Consider the following 23,309-nt stretch of genomic DNA (forward strand, 5'->3'; position numbering starts at 1 on the left):
ACACTGCGGAGGGAAAAATGCAAAAGACTTATTTAGGGAAGTGAGAAATACTGACTACACATTTAAAAATCTCGGAGCTCTGCTAAAATGCCGTTGCCATCTTTCTTGATCGCCCCCCCCTCCCGAATTTGACCGCAAGGTCTCTGCAAGTCCATAAAGTTATTCATAGTTAGAAAAAGAAGACATTAACTGCCTTGTTTTAGAATTTTCCAAGAACAAATGTGTGTTGGAGTTGTTTATCAGACGATTCGCTTTTTAGTATCTTATTTTATCATTATTCTAGCTCTTTAGTGAAACAATTTTTTAGTTTTCTTTCTTTCTTTTTTTTAAACGATAATCTGGTCAACGTTGGTTACTTTAAAAGCAGTAATATTAATACACTTATGTGCCAAATAATCTTAGAAAATTTCTTAGATTCTTATCTAATTTACAGTGTTATTACTGTACTCAGCCTTTTATTCCATGTATTTTGTTTCAGAAATTGTAGCTAAGATTTGGCAATCAGGGAATCTCCTGTTTCGCGCGTTTTGAAAAGCGGTGATCTTAAAGTGTCTTTTTGATTGAATTGAGTTATTATCAATTCAAGAGGATTTCACGTTATCTGCGAGTAAGTTTAGAAAAACTCCTTATTCATGTATTTTCCCTTTGAACTAGGTATCTTAAAGTGTTCATTTTCTCTAGCGATTTACATAATGTTTAATCTCATTGCACATCGTTGCGGAAACTGATTTCATTTCATATAACATGTCATATGAAATGATTAGGTGTACTTATGTGAAGCACTGAAGATATATTTCATTCATTAGACTATCGAGTATATTCCTTATTTTGCATCCTTAATATAAGTTTAAAATATGACCGACTGATATTTACTTCGTGATTTAATTCCGTTTTATTTGTGTTAGATCACTTTATCAGTGAATCGAGTAAAATCCTAGTATACGGTGCAGCCTTGGCGCGATTTTGAAAATTATCGCCAACACCAAAAATGATCCAAAGAACGTCTATGTATATACTATACACTATATTCTTTGAATGACCCGTTTACTACTCATCGTATATGTTTCGTTTTTACTGCTCATCATAAAGTCGCCAAAAGAAGCCAAATCCTGTATGCACCGGATACTAGGGTTAAACCGTGAAATCGCACGGTTTTTCAAAGTAAAAGGATTAATGAATTACTTTTTTTTAATGCTGTTTTCTTAGACATGTGGATACAAGTGAGATCGATGGATGGAAAGACTTCGTGTCGCATAGATGACCTTTCGAAACTGACAAAAGTCGAAGAATTGCGAAAATTATTAGTTGAAAAATTTAACGCTCCTGCTATTCAACAGAGACTGTTTTACAGGGGAAAACAGGTAAATATGTAATTTATTACGAAACAAAAATCATGGGAATGTACGTTATATATATGTTTAAGTACATTCGCATGATTTCTGTTTAATTATATAATGATAATTTCCATTTCTCTTAATATCTACATTAGAAATAGCTACTAAATGTTTAATGCATAAATTTTAAACTGCCAGTTGAAGTGTGATTTCTGAATAAACATAGAATATTTAAAATTTTAGCATGTTGTGTTTTGATTCATTCTTAGAAAAGGTGTTTAAGTAAATTATTTTCAATGATTTGTGATTCTAAATTTTTCTTTCACTTTTTGAATGAAAGATTCATTTCTGGTGTTAAACTGGAATCTCAGTACAAGGATCAGGCAATACTTTTTTTCTCCTCTTGCTCAATCTTCTAACCAGTTTGTTAATGCTTTAGCCTCTTATTTTGTAGATGGATGGTTTGCGTTTAATTAAAGGAAATGTAATGTGGTCTTAAATATTATTAAAATGTTATGTTTGCATTTATCTTAATGTAACTAAATGTTTATGTTAATAATCATTGTTTATGTGTTTTTAGCTTGAAGATGGGCACACATTATTTGATTATGATGTAGGTCTAAATGATATAATTCAAATTTTGGTCAGGCAACCAGATCCCACTAAAGAACAGACCACTATGTCTCCTAAAACATCTAACAGTACAGTAAATAAGATAGTTGATAAAGAAAATGAAGTAAGTTCCTAATTTTTACTTTGAGTTTTTATTTATTCTTAAAATTGCATTTAATGTTTATAAATGACATTCAAATTAATCTGTATCATAAATATTGCTTTTTACTATTTGTAGCATGTATAATGAGATTAATAAGTGTGAACTCAAGTGTAAAAGTTTCTTTGCATAATTGTATGTATAAAATGCATTTGAACCTATTATTTCAAATTCCTCAATGTACAGTATTCCCCAGTTATGTTATTTCAAATTCCTCAGTGTTCAGTATTCCCCAGTTATGTTATTTCAAATTCCTTAGTGTACAGTATTCCCCAGTGATATAAGTAATGTGTTTTATTTTTATATAGATCATTGGAATTTTATGTAAGTGGAATTTGTAAATTGCTTAAGTGTAACTTTATAACAAAACTCCAATATATATATATATATAATTAACAAGCAAGGAAGTAATTACAATACTGGAAGACCAATTTGTATATATATATACAAAAAGAAAAATAATAAGAGGCTAAAATTAAAAGCACATTTTTATACCTGTCCTGTGCTGTAGCTGCAGGATTGAAGTAAAATTGACTAATAGACTTTCTATGAATAATTCAAAACTGACAATTTAAAAGATCCATTTTATATGTCTCACGCATTTACATTATATGCAGGGATAGGCTTTTTGCCACCTGGTGTGATCTCTATGGGTCTTGCTCAGTGTCTATCCTAAATTCTAAAAATTTTACTAATTCCTAATCCGTAATCTTTAAATTTTGATGCTCAGTGCTTCATTAACTTCTAAAATTCTGCCTCAATCGCTTTGGCACCAGCCCAGATCTTGTATCATTTTACATTTATTTTCAATTCTCATATTATTAAGGAAATAAAATTAGCAGTTTTTCCTATACATTCTATATACATGCACTTCTTTAGAATAACAGAGATCATCAATTAACTCAGAAATCGTGAAATAAAGAGGAAACTTATTGTGAAAAAAATTTGATTGCATAAAGAAAATTTTCTTCAAAAGTATGTTGTTAAAGCATTGTCAGATTAGGGAATAAAGCAGAAACTAGTGGGAGCATTGATTGGTAAAAGTATATTTTAGGGTACCCTTGGGCGATTTTTGGCGGTACATGGATACTGAGTTTGTGCAATGCTTTGACTTGTTATTTTGGCATGTGTAGCGGCGATTTTTGGCGAAAAAATTGCCACTACGCAAGCCAAAATAACAAGTCAAAGAATTGCACAAACTCGGTATCCATGTACACATTGACCTATTTTCACTTAAATCCTCGAATTGCACAAAATTGACTCTGTGCGCTCCCTTGACTTTATCCATGTACACATCGACCTATTTTCACTTAAAAAAAACATCTCCGAATTGCACAAACTATGCTTTATGCACTCCCTTAAGTTTGTCCATGTACACATCGATATATTCTCACTTAAAAAGTCAAAGGAGCACCCAATTCTACAGTAGAGGCAAACAAAAAATACATAATCTCAGTAAGCTACATTTTAAAGCAAACAATAAAATAACACAAAAAAGGAAAAACCTGTTATCTATTTTAGCACTACACAAAGCAAAAATCCCTTTGCCTTATCTAGAAATTCGTTCGTCTTCAGTCTGTGGCACACAAAATTCCTTAACAGCATCCAAAAACTTCCTAAAATTATCTGAACTACAATTCGGATATCCGCATCGCCACAGAAATGCACAAAAATAAGAGTAAAAAATATACTACGTAGTTCCGGACTATGGCTACTAAGTAAACCTTCATTTACACAATTAATTCACTCAATTAATGCACTTTTCCCCTTTCGTTCGAAATCGTACAGAAACTTCAAATTAATTCTACTACATTCAGCCATTGTATCATCTAAACAATGAAACAAGCAATGTACTTCCTAAGCAACACACACCACAAAAGCCTTTGCAAAACACCCCATGATTCAAAATTTCCCTGAGTAATGCAAACGATTACGTCATAATAGGGTTTCCATAACGTTAAACTACTCAGGTTACCATAAATGATACAACAACTTGGCGAAAAGCGAAACAACTTGGCGATAAATGAAGCAACAACTTTGCGATAATACAAAGGGTACCTTAAAGTCAACTCTACCCCATTGATTTGTTTATTGTAACAGATTAACTTAAAAAAGATGTTAAAGAGAAATGAAAATTAGCTAAAATATCTGAAAAATTTTTAAATTAAAAAGACACTTAAATGTTTTGTTCTGAGTTGTTGCTATGAAGCATATATATTTTGTAGCTTTTAAAGTGCAATTATCCTAATATTGTTTTAGAATCAATGTCATAAATTACATGAGTATTTATGTTAAAGATTAGACTATGTTTAATAATAATGTATCTTACTTGCAGATTTATTTTATTCTTAGAATGGTATTACAGAAGCGAAGCTCAGGTATTGATAATTGCTTTCGTTTATTAAATTCCCTCTGCTGATAGGTCCTTAATTTTTTTTCATAAATGGTCTCTAAAGATCATTAATTTCCATCTGCAGAAATGTGTATGAACCCTGGTTTCTGTTTGTTGTCAATTAGCTGAGGCACCACAATTAATTATTTTAAATCATTTGTAACCTCTGACAACTAAAAATGTCACCTCTATATAACCAGTCTGTCAAAATCTAAATCAACTTTAATTATTCAAATGAAATTCAATGAATCAAATTTTTGCTAAGTATGGGGGTGGGGTGGGGAAATAAATAAATAAATAAATAAATAAAAAAGCCTAATCTGCCAAAAAGAAATTCTATACATGAAAATCTGTTAACAATGGGGGGGGGAAGAAAGGGAGAATTTGTACAATCTGAAATAATTTAAACTTTAATCTAATTCAGTTATTTCGTATTAATAAATATACAGAGAATTGCCAACTCTCCCAGTTTAGGCAAGAGATTCCCGACTTCCGACATACTCCAACCTGATCTACAACATATTTCTCTCAAATTTCTTTTATTCTTAAAAATTCTCATGATTTTTATGTAGCTTGGCTTAACACTTCATTATTTGCACCCAAAAAAAGTGATTTGGGGAGTCTGAAAGCACTTGGTTTTTCTCTAGATTACATAGAGAACCAAAGTCATTTCATTAGGGAGAAGTTATAGTGCGATTGTGCTTTGTGATTGAGAGCACATGTGTTTGAAAATGTCGTGTTTCAGTTCTCCAATGAGCGTCAAGTGTCACTGCCTGTCATCTGGCATATAATAGCCAATGGGCATAAAGCAAGATCACAAAATCAGGGTTATCTTGTTCATCTCATTGCTGAACGATGTAACATGCTTTCGAAAAATGGTTTAAGATATTATAATCATTTGTCGTCGTTACGTTTGCAAAGGTAAAATACTCATGTATTTTTTAAAAATCATACACAGATGACTTTCCTTCTATTATTTTCTCAAGGAAACGTAATACATTTGCGATATGTACCTTTTGTCATTGCAATTTTTCAATTTTGCAGAGGGGAAGCACCAATGTTCTCAAAAATGTGCATCCACAAAAACAAAAGAACAACAGAAGTTATATTGAAAAAAAGGAAAATTAAATTTTTCTGTAGAAGTAAAAAATCAAAAGGTTATTAATGCGGAATGCCTGTTTTCAGCCTTTTTACTGAAGCACAACCTGCCATTGAATGCATCGAATTATGCTGCAGCTTTATTTAGAAAAATGTTTCTTGGTAGTGAAGTCGCTAAGAAATGCTCAAGTCATAGGATAAAAATGGCTGCAGTTGTTTAAAGAAATGTTTATCTAGAATCCTGGACCAATAGAACCCACTTCTTGCATTTTTTAAAGAAATAAATGCTTCTAGAGGTTAAGATAAAAGACTATTGATGTCATAAAATACCTTTATTAAATGGGGATGCAGTCACTTCTTGCGCTGTTAAAAATAATTGTGAGAGAAATAATTTCTGCACCTGTGAGCAATTTAATTTACAGTTCTCAAAATAATACTGCGAAATATAAGTATAAAACTGATACAAATTTCTCTCAAAATAATAATAAGAAGAAAAATGCTCAATAAGAGAAACATTTTCCAATTAGTGTAAGTTTATCATGTGAAGAATGGATATTTAAATTTTTGTCTTCTATCCTTAACAAAGTATTTTCCCATCATTTGATGTTCTTAACACAGTTCTACAAAGCAGAATTTCATCAATTCATGTTTTGCAACCAATGATTCACGATCTGTTTAAAGACATTTCATCAAAGTTTGTAAAAACCAAATTTTGTTGTCATGGTCTGATTTATCATGAAATAGGATATTAGAAGAAAGATGAAGATTTGGTAATAGGGGCTGCAAAAAAGTAGTGGAAGAACTTTCAGAGGAAGAAAAATATAAGTTTTATTTCTATGTTGGAACCTACTTCTGCCAAGTATGTGATTACATACTACATAAATTTCCAATCAAAGGTGAAGTAATTTTACATGCATAAGTTTCAGATGTTTCTGCTGTAGCAAATGCATCTTTTCTAATATAAAGTATATTTTGAATAGATTTCCAATTTTTGCTTCATTTAGGTATAAAAGACTACATTGATGTTGCAGCTGATAAACTGTAGTCACAGTTTTGCAGTTTACAATTAGAAAACTTTGGTTATAAAATCAGCTACAATTGGCACCCAGTGGAGTTTAATTGGAAAACTTGAAAGTGCTGGTGGAATTTTAAAGTATAGTAAACTGTACAGAATAATGTTGGCTATCCTGACATTTCCCTACAGTAATGCAGAGTGCGATAAGATTTTCAGTGTCACAGGGACTGAATTTAGATCTAATATTAGTAATGACACATTAGAAAAACTTTTATTAGCAAAAGCAGGCCTACATGCCAATTGTTACGAATAAAATTATGGAGTTTTTTAAATGCCACTGTTCATAATCATTTGCACAAAAATTGATTAAAGTATTATTTTTCTATTCAAGAGTGTAAAAGATAATTTTTTTTTTCTACTGTTTGAATTAAAAAATTAATAACTTAATTTTCAAATATTAATTAGTAACTATTTAAAGGTAATTCTTTATTAAAAAATATATTTTTGTCATTTAAAAAAAATCTTTTTCATTGAGAAAATTCTCTTGATTTCTGAAAAAAAGTCTTCTAATTTTTGATGTAGGTTCGCAAGTATGTATCCAAAAAAAAAAAAAAAAAAATAATAATAATAATAATAATAATAATAATAATAATAATAATAATGAAATAAGCTATGAATCAGTTGAAAAATCAAGAAGAAAAAATTTCTCGTTCAATTGAAGTTTCATCGTTCAAGTCTTTTTTTCCAGAACTTTCCACTAAACTATCAATTGAAGTTTTTTTGTTCACAAAAATCTTTGTCACTTTTCTGGATTTGAAACCAAACTATGGATTTAGCCATCTGTTAATTTATTGCTGATTGGAGCATTGTCATGATAAACCATCTGCTATATCATCTTCATTTATTATCACTTCTTCACAATTCCATTAATTGGAAAATTTCAAGCTTCTGCAGCAAAATAAAGTTGCTATTTTGCATACTTTTGAAATCGCTAGCCTGAATTTTGTCAACGCCATATTCTCGCACTAAGGACATTGGAGAAGGCAAACACCAAATATGCTTTCACTTTGCAAACCCTGCTACATCTTCAGAACTAGGAAGTCTTTTTTTAACACAATCAAAAATTAAAACTTTAATTTTTATATTATATAGTTGCAATAATAATAGCCTACAAAGAAGAATAAGCTGGATCAAATTAGTTAAGGAAGAGCACAGTTTGCTAGATTAACTGAATTTCTTCTGAATCTAATTCTTTTTCTCTGTTTTGCTGCTGTGCCAACAAAAGAACCCAGTATTAGCAGCTTCCCACTCCAAATATATTTTGGAGCTTAACTTATTGCTTAGGTCAGGTGAAAAAATATTAAGCCCCTCTCACCTCCATAACCACTCAAAGGCTGAAAGTGTTGTCATGGTCACAGGGCATTAATGTTTTCATTGGCCCATGGTGTCATTCCCTAGCCAGCAGGCATTTGAAGGTGACATATGGGCTTCTCAATTAGTCCAGAGGAAAGTAATCTCTTTTATAGCATACTTGCCTTTTCGGGAGTATCGTAGTTTCCATTCCTAAATTTTATGTAAAAAAAATTGCTTGGTGTCCAGATATTAGACCGTTCTGAATATTGGACATATGAATTTCAGATTTTGTGTTGTACCAGTTAATCAAATAAAATTTTGTGTTTATTTTTTTGATTTGTTAATTTTATTTATTAGCTAAATTACAAAACTTGTATTTGTTATTTTTCCATTTTAGAAGAATCAGTGTTTCTGTTGTAACTGAATGTTTGTAAAGAAAAGCTTTCTGTCTGAATCAAAAATTTAAATCTGGACAAAAGCACTTTGATAATGTTTTTGTGAGCTGTGTTTGTTAATGCATGAGACCATTATCAGTCTGCTAGATTCAGTTTCCTTTACACTTGTGTGTTATTTTATGCTATAAGAATACTTTTTTGCACTGAGATAAGGCAATAAATTGCCAGTAAATGACTGACTTCCTGTTGCTACAGTGCCCTTAACATTTAGTATCTTCTTTTAGGCATATGATGTATATTGCTTTGTTAACTTCTATATGTTTTATCCTTCAAGGTAGTTTACACTTGTTATTTTTTTTTCATGGGACTGGAATTTACCAAACAGGAATTGAAGGTTTCAACTTTCATTAGAATCTTTGAATATTGCCAAAATGTTGCACATTTTCTAATTCTTAGGCAATGAATTTATAGATTACTAAAAAGCACATTGTAATAAAATGCAGACAGATGTTAACATCTGTCTGCATTTTATTATAATGTATATCTGTAAGTGTAAAATGAGCATTTGAAAGAAGTAGGATGGCATTTATAATAGTATGATTTATCTTCAGTTAATGTCATCAAGAAGTTAATATAAGTCAGAACTGGATATGGTCAATAAAACTTTCATAAACTGAAATAGTCACCTTAGAAAAGTTTGCTTTACTGAAATGGAATCAACAAGTAATTGCATTACTAAAACCAGTCTCTAGAAACCATCAGTACCCAAATCTTCATTAAAGTTATTTTGACATCAGGCAGAGTTTCTGGCAGTGAATAAGACACATATACTATTTCCTCCTGGCTTTCTTTAAATTTGCGTGTCTTGCTGTATTCTTTAACAAGTGGAAATTACTGAAGTGAGGCTATTTGAAGTCAAGTCTGTCTAAAACTATTGTAGTTGTATTGTTTTGCCATGAGTACTCTAAAAAAAATTGTATTTTTAATTTCTAAACATGAAATTTTTTGTTGTCTTTTTCATTTTTAAAATATTTATTATTTGTATGTCGTTATTTAGCCTTTGGAAATAGGCAAATCTTCACCTGTTTGTGATTCTAGTAACTGCACAAGCAAATATTTTAAAGTAAGTTCTTTTATATAGAATATAATTTTAAATGATTTATTATACACGTCTAAAGTTATATAAATTTTTTAATTGTCCAAAGTTTTCTAAATTAATTTATGAATATACTTCTGTACATCTGAAGCTTTATTTAATTTTAGACATAAAAACCATGATTTATCATAGTTATCTTTCTAACATTAAGATAACATCATTTTTACTTATTCAAAATTTTTAACTGATTCTGTATGTATTAAGTTAAAATATTTTAGAACTGATTAATCTAAAATATTTGATTTAGTGTTAATTCAAAATTGACTGTTGCGGGAATCGGAGAGATTTAAAAACACATTCTGTTATTTAATTTATCTTACAGTTTCATTTTCTGTGTGTAAAAATCAAATTAAAAATGTATCAAAGGTTTTCTTTCATGAAACAAAACATAAAAATATTTTGACAGTTTGCCTATCAAGTCCTTGCGTAATTTTTGAATAAATTATTGAATTGAAATGATTAAAGGCAGACTTTGCTATCAGATTTTTTTAAAGCTGGCTTAAACTTTTACATTATGAAATATGTTTTAAACAAATAATTGTTTTTTCGGTAATTTTCTGTTAACGAATCGCCAGTGCCAGATTTGTTAACCTTTTTATATCATATCATGAATAGCTGTACTATGACATCCTATTGATTGAGCAAGAAAAATAAAAACCAGTCCAAGAATTTTCTGGCCTAAATTTAAATTTTCTATGATCTGTTTCATTTTTGCTCTTTGTGAAAAAGCTTTAATTGATTTCTGACATTTTTAGACCCCTCAATTTTATTGGAACCTCTGCTTCGAACGCTAGGAGTAGAAACTTCCTTCTCTACACTATTACTATTTTGTCGGCCATCTTCTGCTGATCATATGGTGTTGATTAATGATGCAAAAGCAAAGTTTAAAGTTATAAAAACATTTAGCAGAAATAGCAATAGAAGCTCCCTAAGGTTATATACTGTGCAGACATTGAAGACAAAAGTTTTAAACTTAACCAATTTATTAACAATATATATAAAAATAAAAATACAATAAATAAATTTAATCAATATCAGAAACTTAAAGAGTGTAACATTATCATTGTCAGATTACGCTTAGTTGACTTTAAACCCCAAGGGTTTTTCCTTTAAAGAATATTACACTATTAATGATACAGTAAATATTTTGCCTGGTCTTTGAATACTGGCATTCAATACGCGAAAAACATATCACAGAACAAAAACTACGCGATTAATATGAATTTCACTTCATTATAAATAAGTCCATGCTTTTTGGTTAAGAAGGCACCTGAAAAATTAAACTAAACCTTGAGTGCACTTGAGCTGGCAAAAGCTGCTCACTGTAGTTACACACAAGAAATCACAGCTTGGAAAAACATTGCCGCTAATCCTGGAAAAACACTTGTATTGAAGATGCCGCCTTCATGAAAACAGGATGCCGCCCACGGCAATTGCTTACCGGAAATCACAACTTGAAATCTTGAATCAACCACATCCGGAGGAGTAAGGACGACTTGCAGAAACTTAACAATAGTTGTCTATTGCAGCGCGTATAATTTTCAAGAAAAAGCTGGTGATAGCACCTCAGTTCACAAATTAGAATTTTTAGATTTCTTTATTATTGAAACTGAGATTGATTTTTAAAAATCTGGTATGTTTATCAAGTGTAATTAATATTCTAAATAATTATAAAGCTGTTGCATGCTTTCAGGTCTGGATATTTCTTGCTGATGTTTCTGTTTTAGCAAATGCATTTTTTTCTGATATAAGGTACTTTTTGAACAGATTTCCTGTGTTACTTCATTTAGTCATGAAAGATGATGATTTTGATATTGCCACTGATATATTGCAGTCGCAATTTTGCAGTTTACAATTAGAAAACTTGGATGAAGTTATAAAATCAGCTAGGATTGACACCCATTGGAGTTTAATTTGAAAACTGAAAGGTGCTGATGGAATTTTAAAATATAGTGAACTGTCTAGAATTATGTTGGCCATCTTGACAGTTCCCAATAGTAATGCAGAGTGTGAGAGGATTTTCAGTGTTGTTGCGAAAACGAGGACTAAATTTAGATCTAATATTGGTGATGACACATTAGAAAAACTTTTATTAGCAAAAGCAGGCCTACGTGGCAATTGCTATGAACAAAATTATGAAGTTTCTTTCTTTCTTTTATGTGTCAGGTATTTTTGTGTTGCTTGCATTTAAGAATTAGTAACTATTTAAAGTTAATTCATTATTAAAAACTATATTTTTATCATTTAAAAAGTCTTTTTAACATTGTGAAAAATCTCGTGATTTTTGAGTGTCATAGGTTTGCAAGTATGTTATGTTGACTAGGTGCAGTTTTAGTGTGTGATACTGCTTTTCAGGTGTTAACCCATGAGTGCTCATATGAGTTGCACGAGTGCGCGCAAATTGGGATTTTTGAAGAAAAAAATTGTAAATCTTCAGAAAAAGTGTTACGTCTGTGCCAATAGTAAATTTCAGGATCAAACTTAAAAAAATATGCACATTATTATTTTTTTCCTGCAAATGCTTTTATGAAATAAAATTTCTTAAAGGAATAGAAAATTGTACTGTATATTAGCATAGGGAAAAAATACTGTATCTCTGTGTCGATTCTTTATTTTCTTTATTAGCTCTGTTGTTTACGCTATTGATTCTTTATTTTCATTATAAGCACTCTAGACACCAAGCAAAAATGCAACAACAAATGTTAGCAGTACTTTGTACGAAGTGTTGTGTGTTCCACATACAGATATTTTTTTACATTCTGTGCAGTGCATTTTCGTTTTTGTGTGCTTTTTCGCTGGGTAAAATCTTCATTTTTTTTATTGTTCCCGATAATTTTTTTTCAGTAAGCAATTTATGTCATTCTCACTTTCGTTTTCAGAATCTCTATAAGTTTCTGAGAATCATTATTACATGAACTAAACATTCATGATCACTTCCATCCTCATTTTCTTCAATATATTCTATGCCAGTTGATGCATCTAAAAACCTTTGCAACATTTCTTCCTTGTAAGAAAAATTATGTGGCATGTTTGCTGCTTTCTATACTATCACAAATCAACTATAATAAATACAAATAGGCGCCCTGTGTCTAAAAGGCCCGTTCAGATCAAAATCAAGACTCCAAATCAAAGCCCCAGTAAAGAAAATTCAGAAATATAAAGAGGTCGACCTCAGACATGACTACACTCGATTTTAACAATTTATGTGAAATAGGTGTGCTTTGAGAAAGGTTTCTTTAATCATGTGGGTCTGATGGACCCAGTGCGGTTTAATAATGCTTCTCATCTAGTGACATGAAAATAATATTTGGTACTATTCCGTTTTGAGGACCGTAAAAAATCGAAAAAACTATTGATTGTTGTTGCCAGTGCTGCCAAAAATAATTACGGTAACTGTAACGCAAGAAAGGAAGTATAATTGTATATAACTATCTAAGATTGTTTTAATTTAGATGAAAGGTTAATTTCATATAATACTTTTTCATTATTATAATTTATGTAAAAAAGGCTAAACATAACTGAATAGAAGCATAAGAGTCAATAACTATTTCAGATCATTATTATAATTTATATATAAAAAAAGGCTAAACATAAATGGATGGATTCCTGCATCGCTATTTCACTACAGAGTTATCGCTAAAGCATAATTTCATTTCAGTTGTTCAAACATAATTTTCTATAATGAATTATGCCTTTTCTTTGAAAAAATTCTATTTCAGACATTTCATCGTTGGTAATCCCAAATTGTTAAATCCGTAGGATATCAAAAAAGGGTTTAAAAATAAAACTAGTATTTCAATGGCGTCTTAAGAAATATAGAACTATCTAAACTTAAACTTATGCAATTTGAAATCAGCACGTGGGCTAAATTTGGTGCGCTGTTAAATGGGCGTGTTTGCTAGATTTGGAGCTTTTGCGCATATATTTTGGCTGCAGTTATGCATGTTTTACATCACAAACTTCTCACTTCTTTCAGAGTCTTTTCTGGCTTATAAAATGTATAATTTCTGGCTTATAAAAGTTATAAGGAGTTTTATAAGGAGTCTTATAAAATATAACATCTTTATTCTTTTCAAAATACATAGCATATACACAGCAAAGAGGAGTTTTGAATATGCATAAATAATGATTTTTCAATTCTTAGAATGTATACTGTCTGCTATTTTTATTATGTTATTCCTGTTATATTGTTTTGTCCCAAATTATATTCCACATTTGAGTCTTACATTTATTCCCATTTTGTCCTTTCACTTTTTTAAAACTGTCTGAAAGTTTTGAACTTAGTGTTTAGTATTTTCTGAGCTGAGTGTTTAGTATTTTCAGCTGAGTTAAGTACTTAATTTAGGAATGTATTTCACCCTTATTTGAAAGAATATGTTTTATAAGGTCATTTTGTTTCAGTTTTTTTTTTTCCCCCCCCACTCGTAAAACTGCAATAACTCAAAAATTTCAGCTTTACATCTTCAAAAGTAAAAATTGTTGCTTTCAATAAAGAAGGATTTGTGTCAGTTTATTATTATAAAAAATTGATAGAGGCTTATTCAAAATCTACATTAATCTAAAACTTTTTTTTTTTTTTTTTATAAATTTTTACTTTTTAATTACTGATATTCTATTCATAACTGTGTTCTAAAGCACCAAGTATGGTAATGTGTTTATTTCACTTTAGATGTAGCTATGAAATAAATAGCATCATTATGAATAAGCGAGAAGAAAGAACAGTGATCCATTAGTTTTCCCGTTGACACTTTCAGTAGCCTTTTTTACTTCCTTGTATGAAGTAAAGGATGTACTGTAATCACAAAAAATTCCAGGTATCATATTTCAATAAAAATATTCATTTGACCGTTTTCGAATGCAATTTGCGTGGCATCTGTACGTAAGGACAGAATAAAAGATGCTTTTTTCCCAAACGAATTATAAAACTGATTTAAAATGCATTCAGTAGTTTTTTTCATGGCATCTGTACATAAGTGCATATATCTGTATCTTGCATAACTGAAAAATGAGTAGCCTCAGAGCATTGAAATTTTGTATATAGCACTACTATAACATGTGGTTATGCACCTCTCTTTTTGGTTGCAATCGGAAGTGTATAAATATATGTATATGTATCCACTCCATTACTCTGCTTAGTGAACTCATTTTTTTTTTATTATATATCAGTAAATTGGGCATTTTCTGCTTTAAAAATAACTGAATTATGTTGTTGTTATCTTTCATTTAAGATTTTTATTTCTTTAATTAATCTGCATGCTATAGTTGTATAATTATTAATAATTTAAAAGTTGTTTCAGTACGGATGAGCCTAATTTTTCTTACCGGAGCAGCTATATTTGTTTACATTTGAAACTTAGCAGAATAGTATATTAAGTCTTTCTGCTCCTTCAGTGTCTTTTTGCATGTGCGACCGAAAGGAAACTTTTAGTTTTGTGCACCAAAAAATCTGCCTTCATGTCTGCTGGCCGAATTGCTTGTTTTTGCTCAGATACACTAATTTTAGTTGTAAAAATTGTTTTAACCATATTTGGTGTTTTATACTTTTCTATATTTTTTCAATTTTTAATGAAGATATTTTGAGGTTTTACGTATTTTCGCCTTGTCGCAAAATGAGAACTGAATTAATTGAATGAGAAATATATCTCTAATGAAATTCGAGGAAATAAGTTTAAATGAAATGCAGGAAAAAATATTTATAATTTAATATTCCCTGCAAGGAAATCATGGTGTACACATCAGATTTATTTTTATTTTTATTTATTTATTTATTTGTAAGAGTGTGTGGTGTTGCCATGGAAACACCGTGCGAAGTTTTGTGAGTTCCGCGCATACCCGTCTCGGATGAGCAGCAGATGGTGAGTAGAGAGCGGTGTGCATTAAGCGGGAATTTCCCTTCTCATCGAAATGTCATTATTGGTGTGTTAAATAAAGTTTATATATTTTATACTTGTGTCTTGCCTGACCTCTTGTTATATTTCATGCCATTTGGCATCTTGTTAACCAAAAAGGACTTTTCTTTAACCTAATTTTAAATTCAAATTTAAGTTTCTTTATTTTTTTATTTCACTTATTTTCATTAATTTTCAGATAACACATTTGTATTATTGATTTACATTTTTGTGTAGGAAAATATCTGTTGAATGTGTTTTGCTGCATGAGTTTTTTGTACATGTGACATCTTATATATACATTTACGTTTTCATATAAGAAAATTCCTATCTGATTGTGATTTATTATATATTTTATTTTTATTTATTTATTTATCTCTATTTATTTTTTGTACACATTTATTACTTTTTTTGTAAAAATTTATTCTTTATCAGTGATATTTACTATTTAGGTATATTCTCTGTTATATATGCTTTTATTCACTAAATTCACTCATGTTAAACCTCATGTTGGATTAATTTAAGGTTGGAGATCTTGTTGATGCTAAGGATCTTACTTACGGTGCATGGTTTGAAGCAAAAATTGTTGCTATTAAATCAGTTACAATGAGTGAGAAACAGATACTTCAGTCTGTTCAAAAGAATAATCAGATTGTTACAGATGATCAAGATGCTGCTCAGGAAAGCAAAGCAGAAGTGGATGATCTAATTTATCGTGTTGTATATGAAGAGTAAGTGCACATTTTAATTATTAGGTAAATAATAGTTTTTGATTAAATAATTACCATATTTGACGGCATATAAGACACACTGGCATATAAGACGCACCCTTATTTAGATGGCCACACACAAGGAAAAAAGGTTTCAATAGCGTGGTTTCTTTTAGTTCTCACGTTTCATAAAAGCCAAATAAACAATTATTGAATGCAATTACCTTCACATATAAGACTGTGTCCTTCACGTATAAGACACAGGTAACTTTTTTGAGACCAAATTTAGGAAAAAAAGTGCGTCTTTTATGCTGTCAAATACGGTAATAGCTATTAAGGGGTGTATTATTAATTAAAAGGGATAAATTTGTTAATAACACTTCAAATTATTTGAAAATAGATGTTTTATTATTTTTGCAAGAAAATGCAGCATAATTAAATAAATTTTCCGCAGAATTCCATATAATAAAATTATAGATACGTAGCTGTATATTATATAAATAAAATATTAACATAATAATATTAATTTAAAATAAGAAAAAAGCCAATTTTTCTAGCCAGTTTCTTCATTATGAAAAATATTAACCCTGCTGAGAATGTACCATGTCAAAAATCTCACTTTACACTGATGCCATTTGCAATGCAGTAAATCTTGTACAGTCAAAAGTCGTTAATCCGGACTCGTCGGGACTTCGGCGATTCCGGATTATCGATTTTTCCGGATTATAGATCATCAGTTTAAATCTCGTAAGATGGCATGCAGAAATTCTAAAATTAAAAATATGAAACCGTAATTTATGAAATAAAGAACAATTATGATCTAAAGGGTATCAAAATTTACAAAAAGAAGAAGCTTAATATTTATTTGTTTACTTTATTAAATATTTCTTTCAATGTAAGTTGTTTAAGTTGCTTTGTTTTATGTGATAATACTTTCTCTTTAATTCTATAAACAGACATAATTTCTTCTTCAGTTACAAAGTTCCGCTGTTCAAGTCCCGTTAATTGCTGTGCCGAGAATACCGACTAACTTGTCAATCGAAATTTTTTCGTTTTCACTAACCTCTCTGTCACATTCTTCATGTCTTTATCCATTTTTTGCAGCAATTCCACTTTTTGTTTGTTGGACATCGAAACATAATTTCGTTTTGTAGATCCTTTGGAAGTTCCAGCATCGGAAATTCTATTTGACATAATCGAAAGTTCAAGTTTACTTTTATAAAATTGCTCTTACAGTCTGCAAAAAATAATAAGCGGGATCCAATTCGAAGTTTAAGGAACAACGCAATCATTAACATTAAGTGAAATATATAATTAGATAATTTTAGCTTACACCGTCCGTTATACATTAAACGGGCAGGCGAAAACGTATTCTGCACTTTCGCACACGCATATGCGCAGTAGTCAAGGTCTTACGCGCACGCGTAAAACGCCTGTGCGCATGTGCCAACGCGGCGCATGCGCAGAAAGTTTTTAGCTTTGAGGTCCGGATTATAGATCATTCCGGATTATGGGTGTCCGAATTAACGACTTTTGACTGTATTGTAGAAAGGAAGGCAAATTGTGCAAGTTCATACGAAATTTGTAATGTAGTTGAGATGGAAGATGGTAATAGCAGAAAGTTTCTAAAACAGATTGTTTTTAGACTAATGTAGATTAATTTTTGTCACATATTTTTTATTTAAATTTTGCTTTCTTTTCTTTTTAAATAATTATGCTATTTTCTCATTTTAGTCATTGATATGAACTGATATTCAGTTTTAAAACCAGTCTAAAAATTAAGAAACAAATTTCATTACAAGCACATAAAACTACATACATTCTCCCAAACAGAAACCAAATAAAATAAATCAAAAGAAAGAAAGGATTCAGATTTTAACATTGAACTAGAACATTTGTTAATTTTTTTTTCTGTGCCCTTGCTGAGCTTGCAGTCGACCAGTTTGCTCTTGGACTTGCTCTTGCTAACAATTTTTTTTTTTTTTTTTGTCTTTTCAGCTTTATTATTAAGAATCACTTGTGTTGCACTTGTGCCACATAAAATTCAACTCAGAATCACACAGTTTCCAAAAGCAGCATATGTTTGGATTTTCCAATATAGTGTTAATTGTTGGCATACATTTTTTTATTTTTTCTTAAGTGTCTCAGTTCATCATCCTGATGTTTAGTTTTCTTAGTAAAATGACTCAGACATCTTTGTTTTTTGGCTTTTATTGCTAATTTTTTGTCATTTTCACCTTGTTTATTAAATATCACATTTTTTTGCACTTTTGCTGCATAAAATTCAACAACAAAATCTCCAAATGTTTAAAAACAGCATATATTTAGAATTACCGATAAAGTGTTACCATTTTTTATATGCAGTACATTAGTTCTTTAAGAAGTAGCTGCCTGCACCAACATAGTTACTATAAAAAAAGAAAAATAATGATTTCAATGAGTCCAATTAGTTTCATAAACTTATTAACTTGTAAGACATGAGGTAGGGGCTTAACCATAAAAATTCATTCTAAAGAGGGCTTCATGAGTCTGTAGTGGCCCAGTTATTGCATGAGAAATAATTATTTTTTATTTCATATATTTGTTCATATATTTAATTATTTTATAAAATTAACTTTAATATTTTGTTAATATTCATATTTATATTTCTTTTATGCTGAATGGCAATAAGTAGTTCATATTTATATTTAAATTTCTTTATGCTGAATGGCAGCTAGTTCTAGTTCTGATTCATGATTGCTAGGTTTTGGTTTCAAAACGTTGCTCGTAGCGTCACATTTCGATAGCTGGAAAATAAAATGCAATAACTTAGCTATTTGTTTATAATTTATGCTGTTACTAGTCATAAATTAATTTTAAACATTAGTAGCCAAGGCTACATCGTGGTGACCCTGATTAATTTTCGAAATGTCAACAAATGACTCTTCTGAAACTGCTATGAAAGATAAGATGCAGTCACCGGAGCTTCATAAGGTGAGTGTAAAAATACCTCCTTTTTGGACTGATAAACCGGAAATATGGTTTTTTCAAGTTGAAGCTCAGTTCAAAATTAGTAATATCGTTTCAGAAGAAACGAAATTTAATTATTTAGTTTCACAGCTTGAACCTAAGTTCGTCGAAAATATTTGGGACATTGTAACGAACGATAGTGCCACAAAATATTCGGTTGCTAAAATTAGGTTATTACATTTATTCAAAGAAAGTGAAAATGTACGGATTAAACATTTGATTACTGGTATCGAACTTGGAGACATGAAACCAAGCCAACTTTTGCAGAAGTTGAGATCAGTTGCTACTACAGATGTGTCTGAAAATCTAATCAAAACTTTATGGCTGGAGAAGCTACCTGACTCCATAAAAAATATATTATTAGTTAGTGATGAAGATGTAACCAAGTTAGCGTCTATGGCAGATAAAATTAGTGATATGAATCGGAAACCAGAAGTATTTAGTGCTAATGCTCCTTCCGTTCCCGCAAATGATTTGTTGCAAAGAATTACCTTTCTTGAACAAAAAATTGATCAAATCACCATTCGCTCAAGACGCAGGGACTCGGATTTACGTAATTCACGTTCACGATCTCGAAGCCGATCTCGTAAACGATATGACCCTACTGGCAAATTTTGTTTTTATCACTTTCGTTTTGGAGCAAAATGCATTTCAGAGAAATGCAAGCCTCCGTGTGCTTGGGTAAAAAACGATTTCAAAAACCAGGAAAACTCGAATCTGCAGTAGGTTCAGCGGCAAACGCTGCTGCAGAAAATATGAAGGATTGTCGCAAATTTCGTTTATTCGTTCGTGACCAAAGATCAAATTTGCACTTTCTTATTGATAGCGGAGCTGACGTAAGCATAATTCCTGCTACTTCACAGAATAAATGTAAAACTGAATATAAACTATATGCAGCTAATGGCACAGATATTTCCACTTATGGCATAAAAACGCTAACTCTTGATTTGGGATTACGTCGTGATTTTCAGTTTCCATTCATAATTGCTGATGTCACAAAAGGTATTTTAGGAGCTGACTTTCTTCACAAATATAAATTGCTTATCGATATAAATAAGAAAAAATTAATTGATGGCGTAACACAGCTTTGTGTCCAGTGTGATGTCGCTGCTATTTCCAGTGATTACTCAGTAACCACATTAAATAAATCCATAAAAATTTTCGATTTACTGTCGAAATATCCCGAAATTTCTAAACCTAACCTTTTTCCTACACAAATTAAACATGGTGTTACACATTTTATTACGACTGATGGTCAACCCGTTTATTAATCCGTTAAGGCACGACAGCTCGATCCAAAACGCTTAGCTATAGCTAAAGAGGAATTTAAATTTATGCTTGACAATGGAATAATTCGTCCATCAAACTCCCAGTGGTCAAGCCCCTTGCACCTTGTTACGAAAAAGGATGGTTCATATCGTCCTTGCGGAGACTACCGACGATTGAATGCGCAGACGATACCTGATCGATACCCAATTCCTCGCATTGAAGATTTTCATCATATTTTAAGAGGTACAAATATTTTTTCTAAAATTGATTTATTCAAAGCTTATTTTCAAATTCCCATTGCAGAAGAAGACAAATGTAAAACGGCTATCATCACTCCTTTCGGTTTATACGAATTTAATGTAATGAGTTTCGGTTTAAAAAATGCTCCTGCAACGTTCCAAAGATTTATTCATGAAGTCTTTAGAGGATTAGAATTCGTTTTTCCCTATTTAGACGATATACTCATTGCATCCAGTACCCATGAAGAACACGAAAATCACCTTAAATTAGTTTTCGAAAGATTACATACATTTGGGTTAAGAATTAATGTTTCAAAATCTGTCTTTGCTGTTCCCCAAATCGAGTTTCTAGGCTACCTAATTACACCTAAGGGTTCCCGTCCTTTGCCAGAAAGAGTTCAAGCTATTACTAACTACAAACGACCAGAAACAATTCATGAACTTAGAACTTTTCTTGGAATACTTAACTTTTATCGTCGTTATATAAAGGATGCAGCGAAGAATCAAGCATTGTTACATGCGTATCTCAAGGGAGCTAAAAAGAGGGACAAACGTAAAATCGAATGGACTGAAGAAGCTGAAAAACAGTTTGAAACGTGCAAGAATGACCTGGTGAACACGGCACTGTTGTCTTTTACCAATTCTGAACTACCGCTGGCGTTATTTACAGATGCTTCAGATACGGCGATTGGCTCAGTGTTGCAACAATATGAAAACTCCTCGTGGAAGCCAATAGCATTTTTTTCTAAAAAATTAAGTGATACTCAGCAAAAATATAGCACCTATGATAGAGAACTATTAAGCATATATCTTTCGGTTAGACACTTTAAGCATTATCTAGAAGGAAGAGTATTTACAATTTATACAGATCACAAGCCCTTAATATTCGCCTTTCGTCAAAAACTTGACAAAGCAGCACCTAGACAGGCTCGCCAACTTCAATACATCTCTCAGTTTTTGACTGATATCAAATATGTAAAAGGTGAGAATAATATTGTGGCGGATACATTATCTAGAGTTAATGAAATTTCATCGATAGATTATGATAAAATATCTGATGAACAAACTCAAGATGAAGAACTGAAGAGTTTGCAAACCACTACTTCCTTGAATTTCAAGCAATGTTCTCTACCTTCGGGGAAATATTTGTGGTGTGATACATCAACTAAACATGTTCGGCCGTATATTCCTCAGGCTTTCAGACAACACGTCTTTCAACGAATTCATGGTTTATCACATCCAGGAATAAAATCGACTATGAAATTAATGACATCAAAATTCATTTGGCCTAACATAAAAAAAGATGTACAGTTGTGGACAAGAACCTGCATTTCTTGCCAAAAAGCTAAAATCAGTCGGCATACCAAAACAAAATTAGGTGAGTTTGAAGTACCACCAGGAAGATTTTCTGTCATCCATATCGATCTCATAGGACCACTTCCACCATCTAAAGGGAATATTTATTGTCTTACTTGCATAGATAGATTTTCGAATTGGATGGAAGCAATTCCTTTAGAAAATATTTCCGCTGAGAACGTCACAAGAGCCTTTTATAGCAACTGGATTGCGTGTTTCGGAACGCCAAGTAAACTCATTAGTGATCGTGGATTCCAATTTAAAAGTGATACATTACGAGCTTTGTCCAAAATCTGTGGCATCAATTTACAACACACTACTGCCTACCACCCCTCGTGTAATGGCAAAGTTGAGCGCCTTCATCGAACATTAAAAACAGCATTAAAAGCCCACAACAACATATCTTGGACGGACACGTTACCAACAGTACTTTTGGGTTTGCGTACTGCTATTCAAGAAGATACCAATCATTCTATTGCGCAAGTAGTTTATGGCCAGAGTCTCAGACTTCCTGGAGAGTTTTTCAGCGAACCAAGTATCCAGACAGCATCGGAGACTTTTGCTAATAAACTCCAGAAACAGATGGAAGTTGTTGGACCGAGACTAATTCGTAAAAATTCATCTGAGCAGATATTTGTCCATAAAGACTTAAAAACTTGTTCTCATGTGTTTCAGCGAATAGATCGGGTAAAAAAACCTTTAGAACCTCCTTATGAAGGACCATTTCCTGTTATTGATCGCAAGGACAAATATTTTACTATTAGCATAAAAGGAAAACATGTTAATGTATCCCTGGATCGCTTGAAACCAGCATATATTTTAGCTGAGGAAAATTCTCAGTTGATACAACCTGACTACACTAATTTGCAGAGACCGGACTCAAATTCGGATGCGAATCAAAAACATTCTCGCACAGGCAGAACTATACGTTTACCTGTCAGATTCAAGGACTGACTAAATTATTTTGATAGTGGTTAACACTGCAATACTAGTTACTACCTATTTCTCCATCTTCGTAACGTAACTTAGTTACTGGTGGGGGAGTAGTGTAGTGGCCCAGTTATTGCATGAGAAATAATTATTTTTTATTTCATATATTTGTTCATATATTTAATTATTTAATAAAATTAACTTTAATATTTTGTTAATATTCATATTTATATTTCTTTTATGCTGAATGGCAATAAGTAGTTCATATTTATATTTAAATTTCTTTATGCTGAGTGGCAACTAGTTCTAGTTCTGATTCATGATTGCTAGGTTTTGGTTTCAAAACGTTGCTCGTAGCGTCGCATTTCGATAGCTGGAAAATAAAATGCAATA

The 23,309-nt window shown here is 31.3% G+C and overlaps 1 protein-coding gene across 3 annotated transcripts in view; it reads left to right on the forward strand.

Annotated features, from left to right (window-relative positions):
• The first annotated feature begins 501 nt into the window (after positions 1-501).
• Positions 502-23,309, forward strand: part of LOC118182710 (E3 ubiquitin-protein ligase UHRF1-like) — an 81,346-nt gene continuing 58,538 nt past the window's right edge. For 2 of the 3 annotated variants that reach the window (XM_085817759.1, XM_035352096.2), the window contains exons 1-5: positions 502-607; positions 1,207-1,361; positions 1,915-2,070; positions 9,417-9,482; positions 15,929-16,134. In XM_085817759.1, coding sequence (XP_085673885.1) covers positions 1,209-1,361; positions 1,915-2,070; positions 9,417-9,482; positions 15,929-16,134 — 581 coding nt within the window. In that variant the 5' untranslated portion in view covers positions 502-607; positions 1,207-1,208. The remainder of the gene's footprint in view (positions 608-1,206; positions 1,362-1,914; positions 2,071-9,416; positions 9,483-15,928; positions 16,135-23,309) is intronic. The other variant, XM_085817760.1, reaches the window with a different exon arrangement.

The sequence above is a fragment of the Stegodyphus dumicola genome, chromosome 5 (assembly GCF_044657685.1).
Source record: "Stegodyphus dumicola isolate Sdum_Otavi_A_Nest chromosome 5, ASM4465768v1".
Classification (NCBI taxonomy): Eukaryota; Metazoa; Arthropoda; class Arachnida; order Araneae; family Eresidae; genus Stegodyphus; species Stegodyphus dumicola.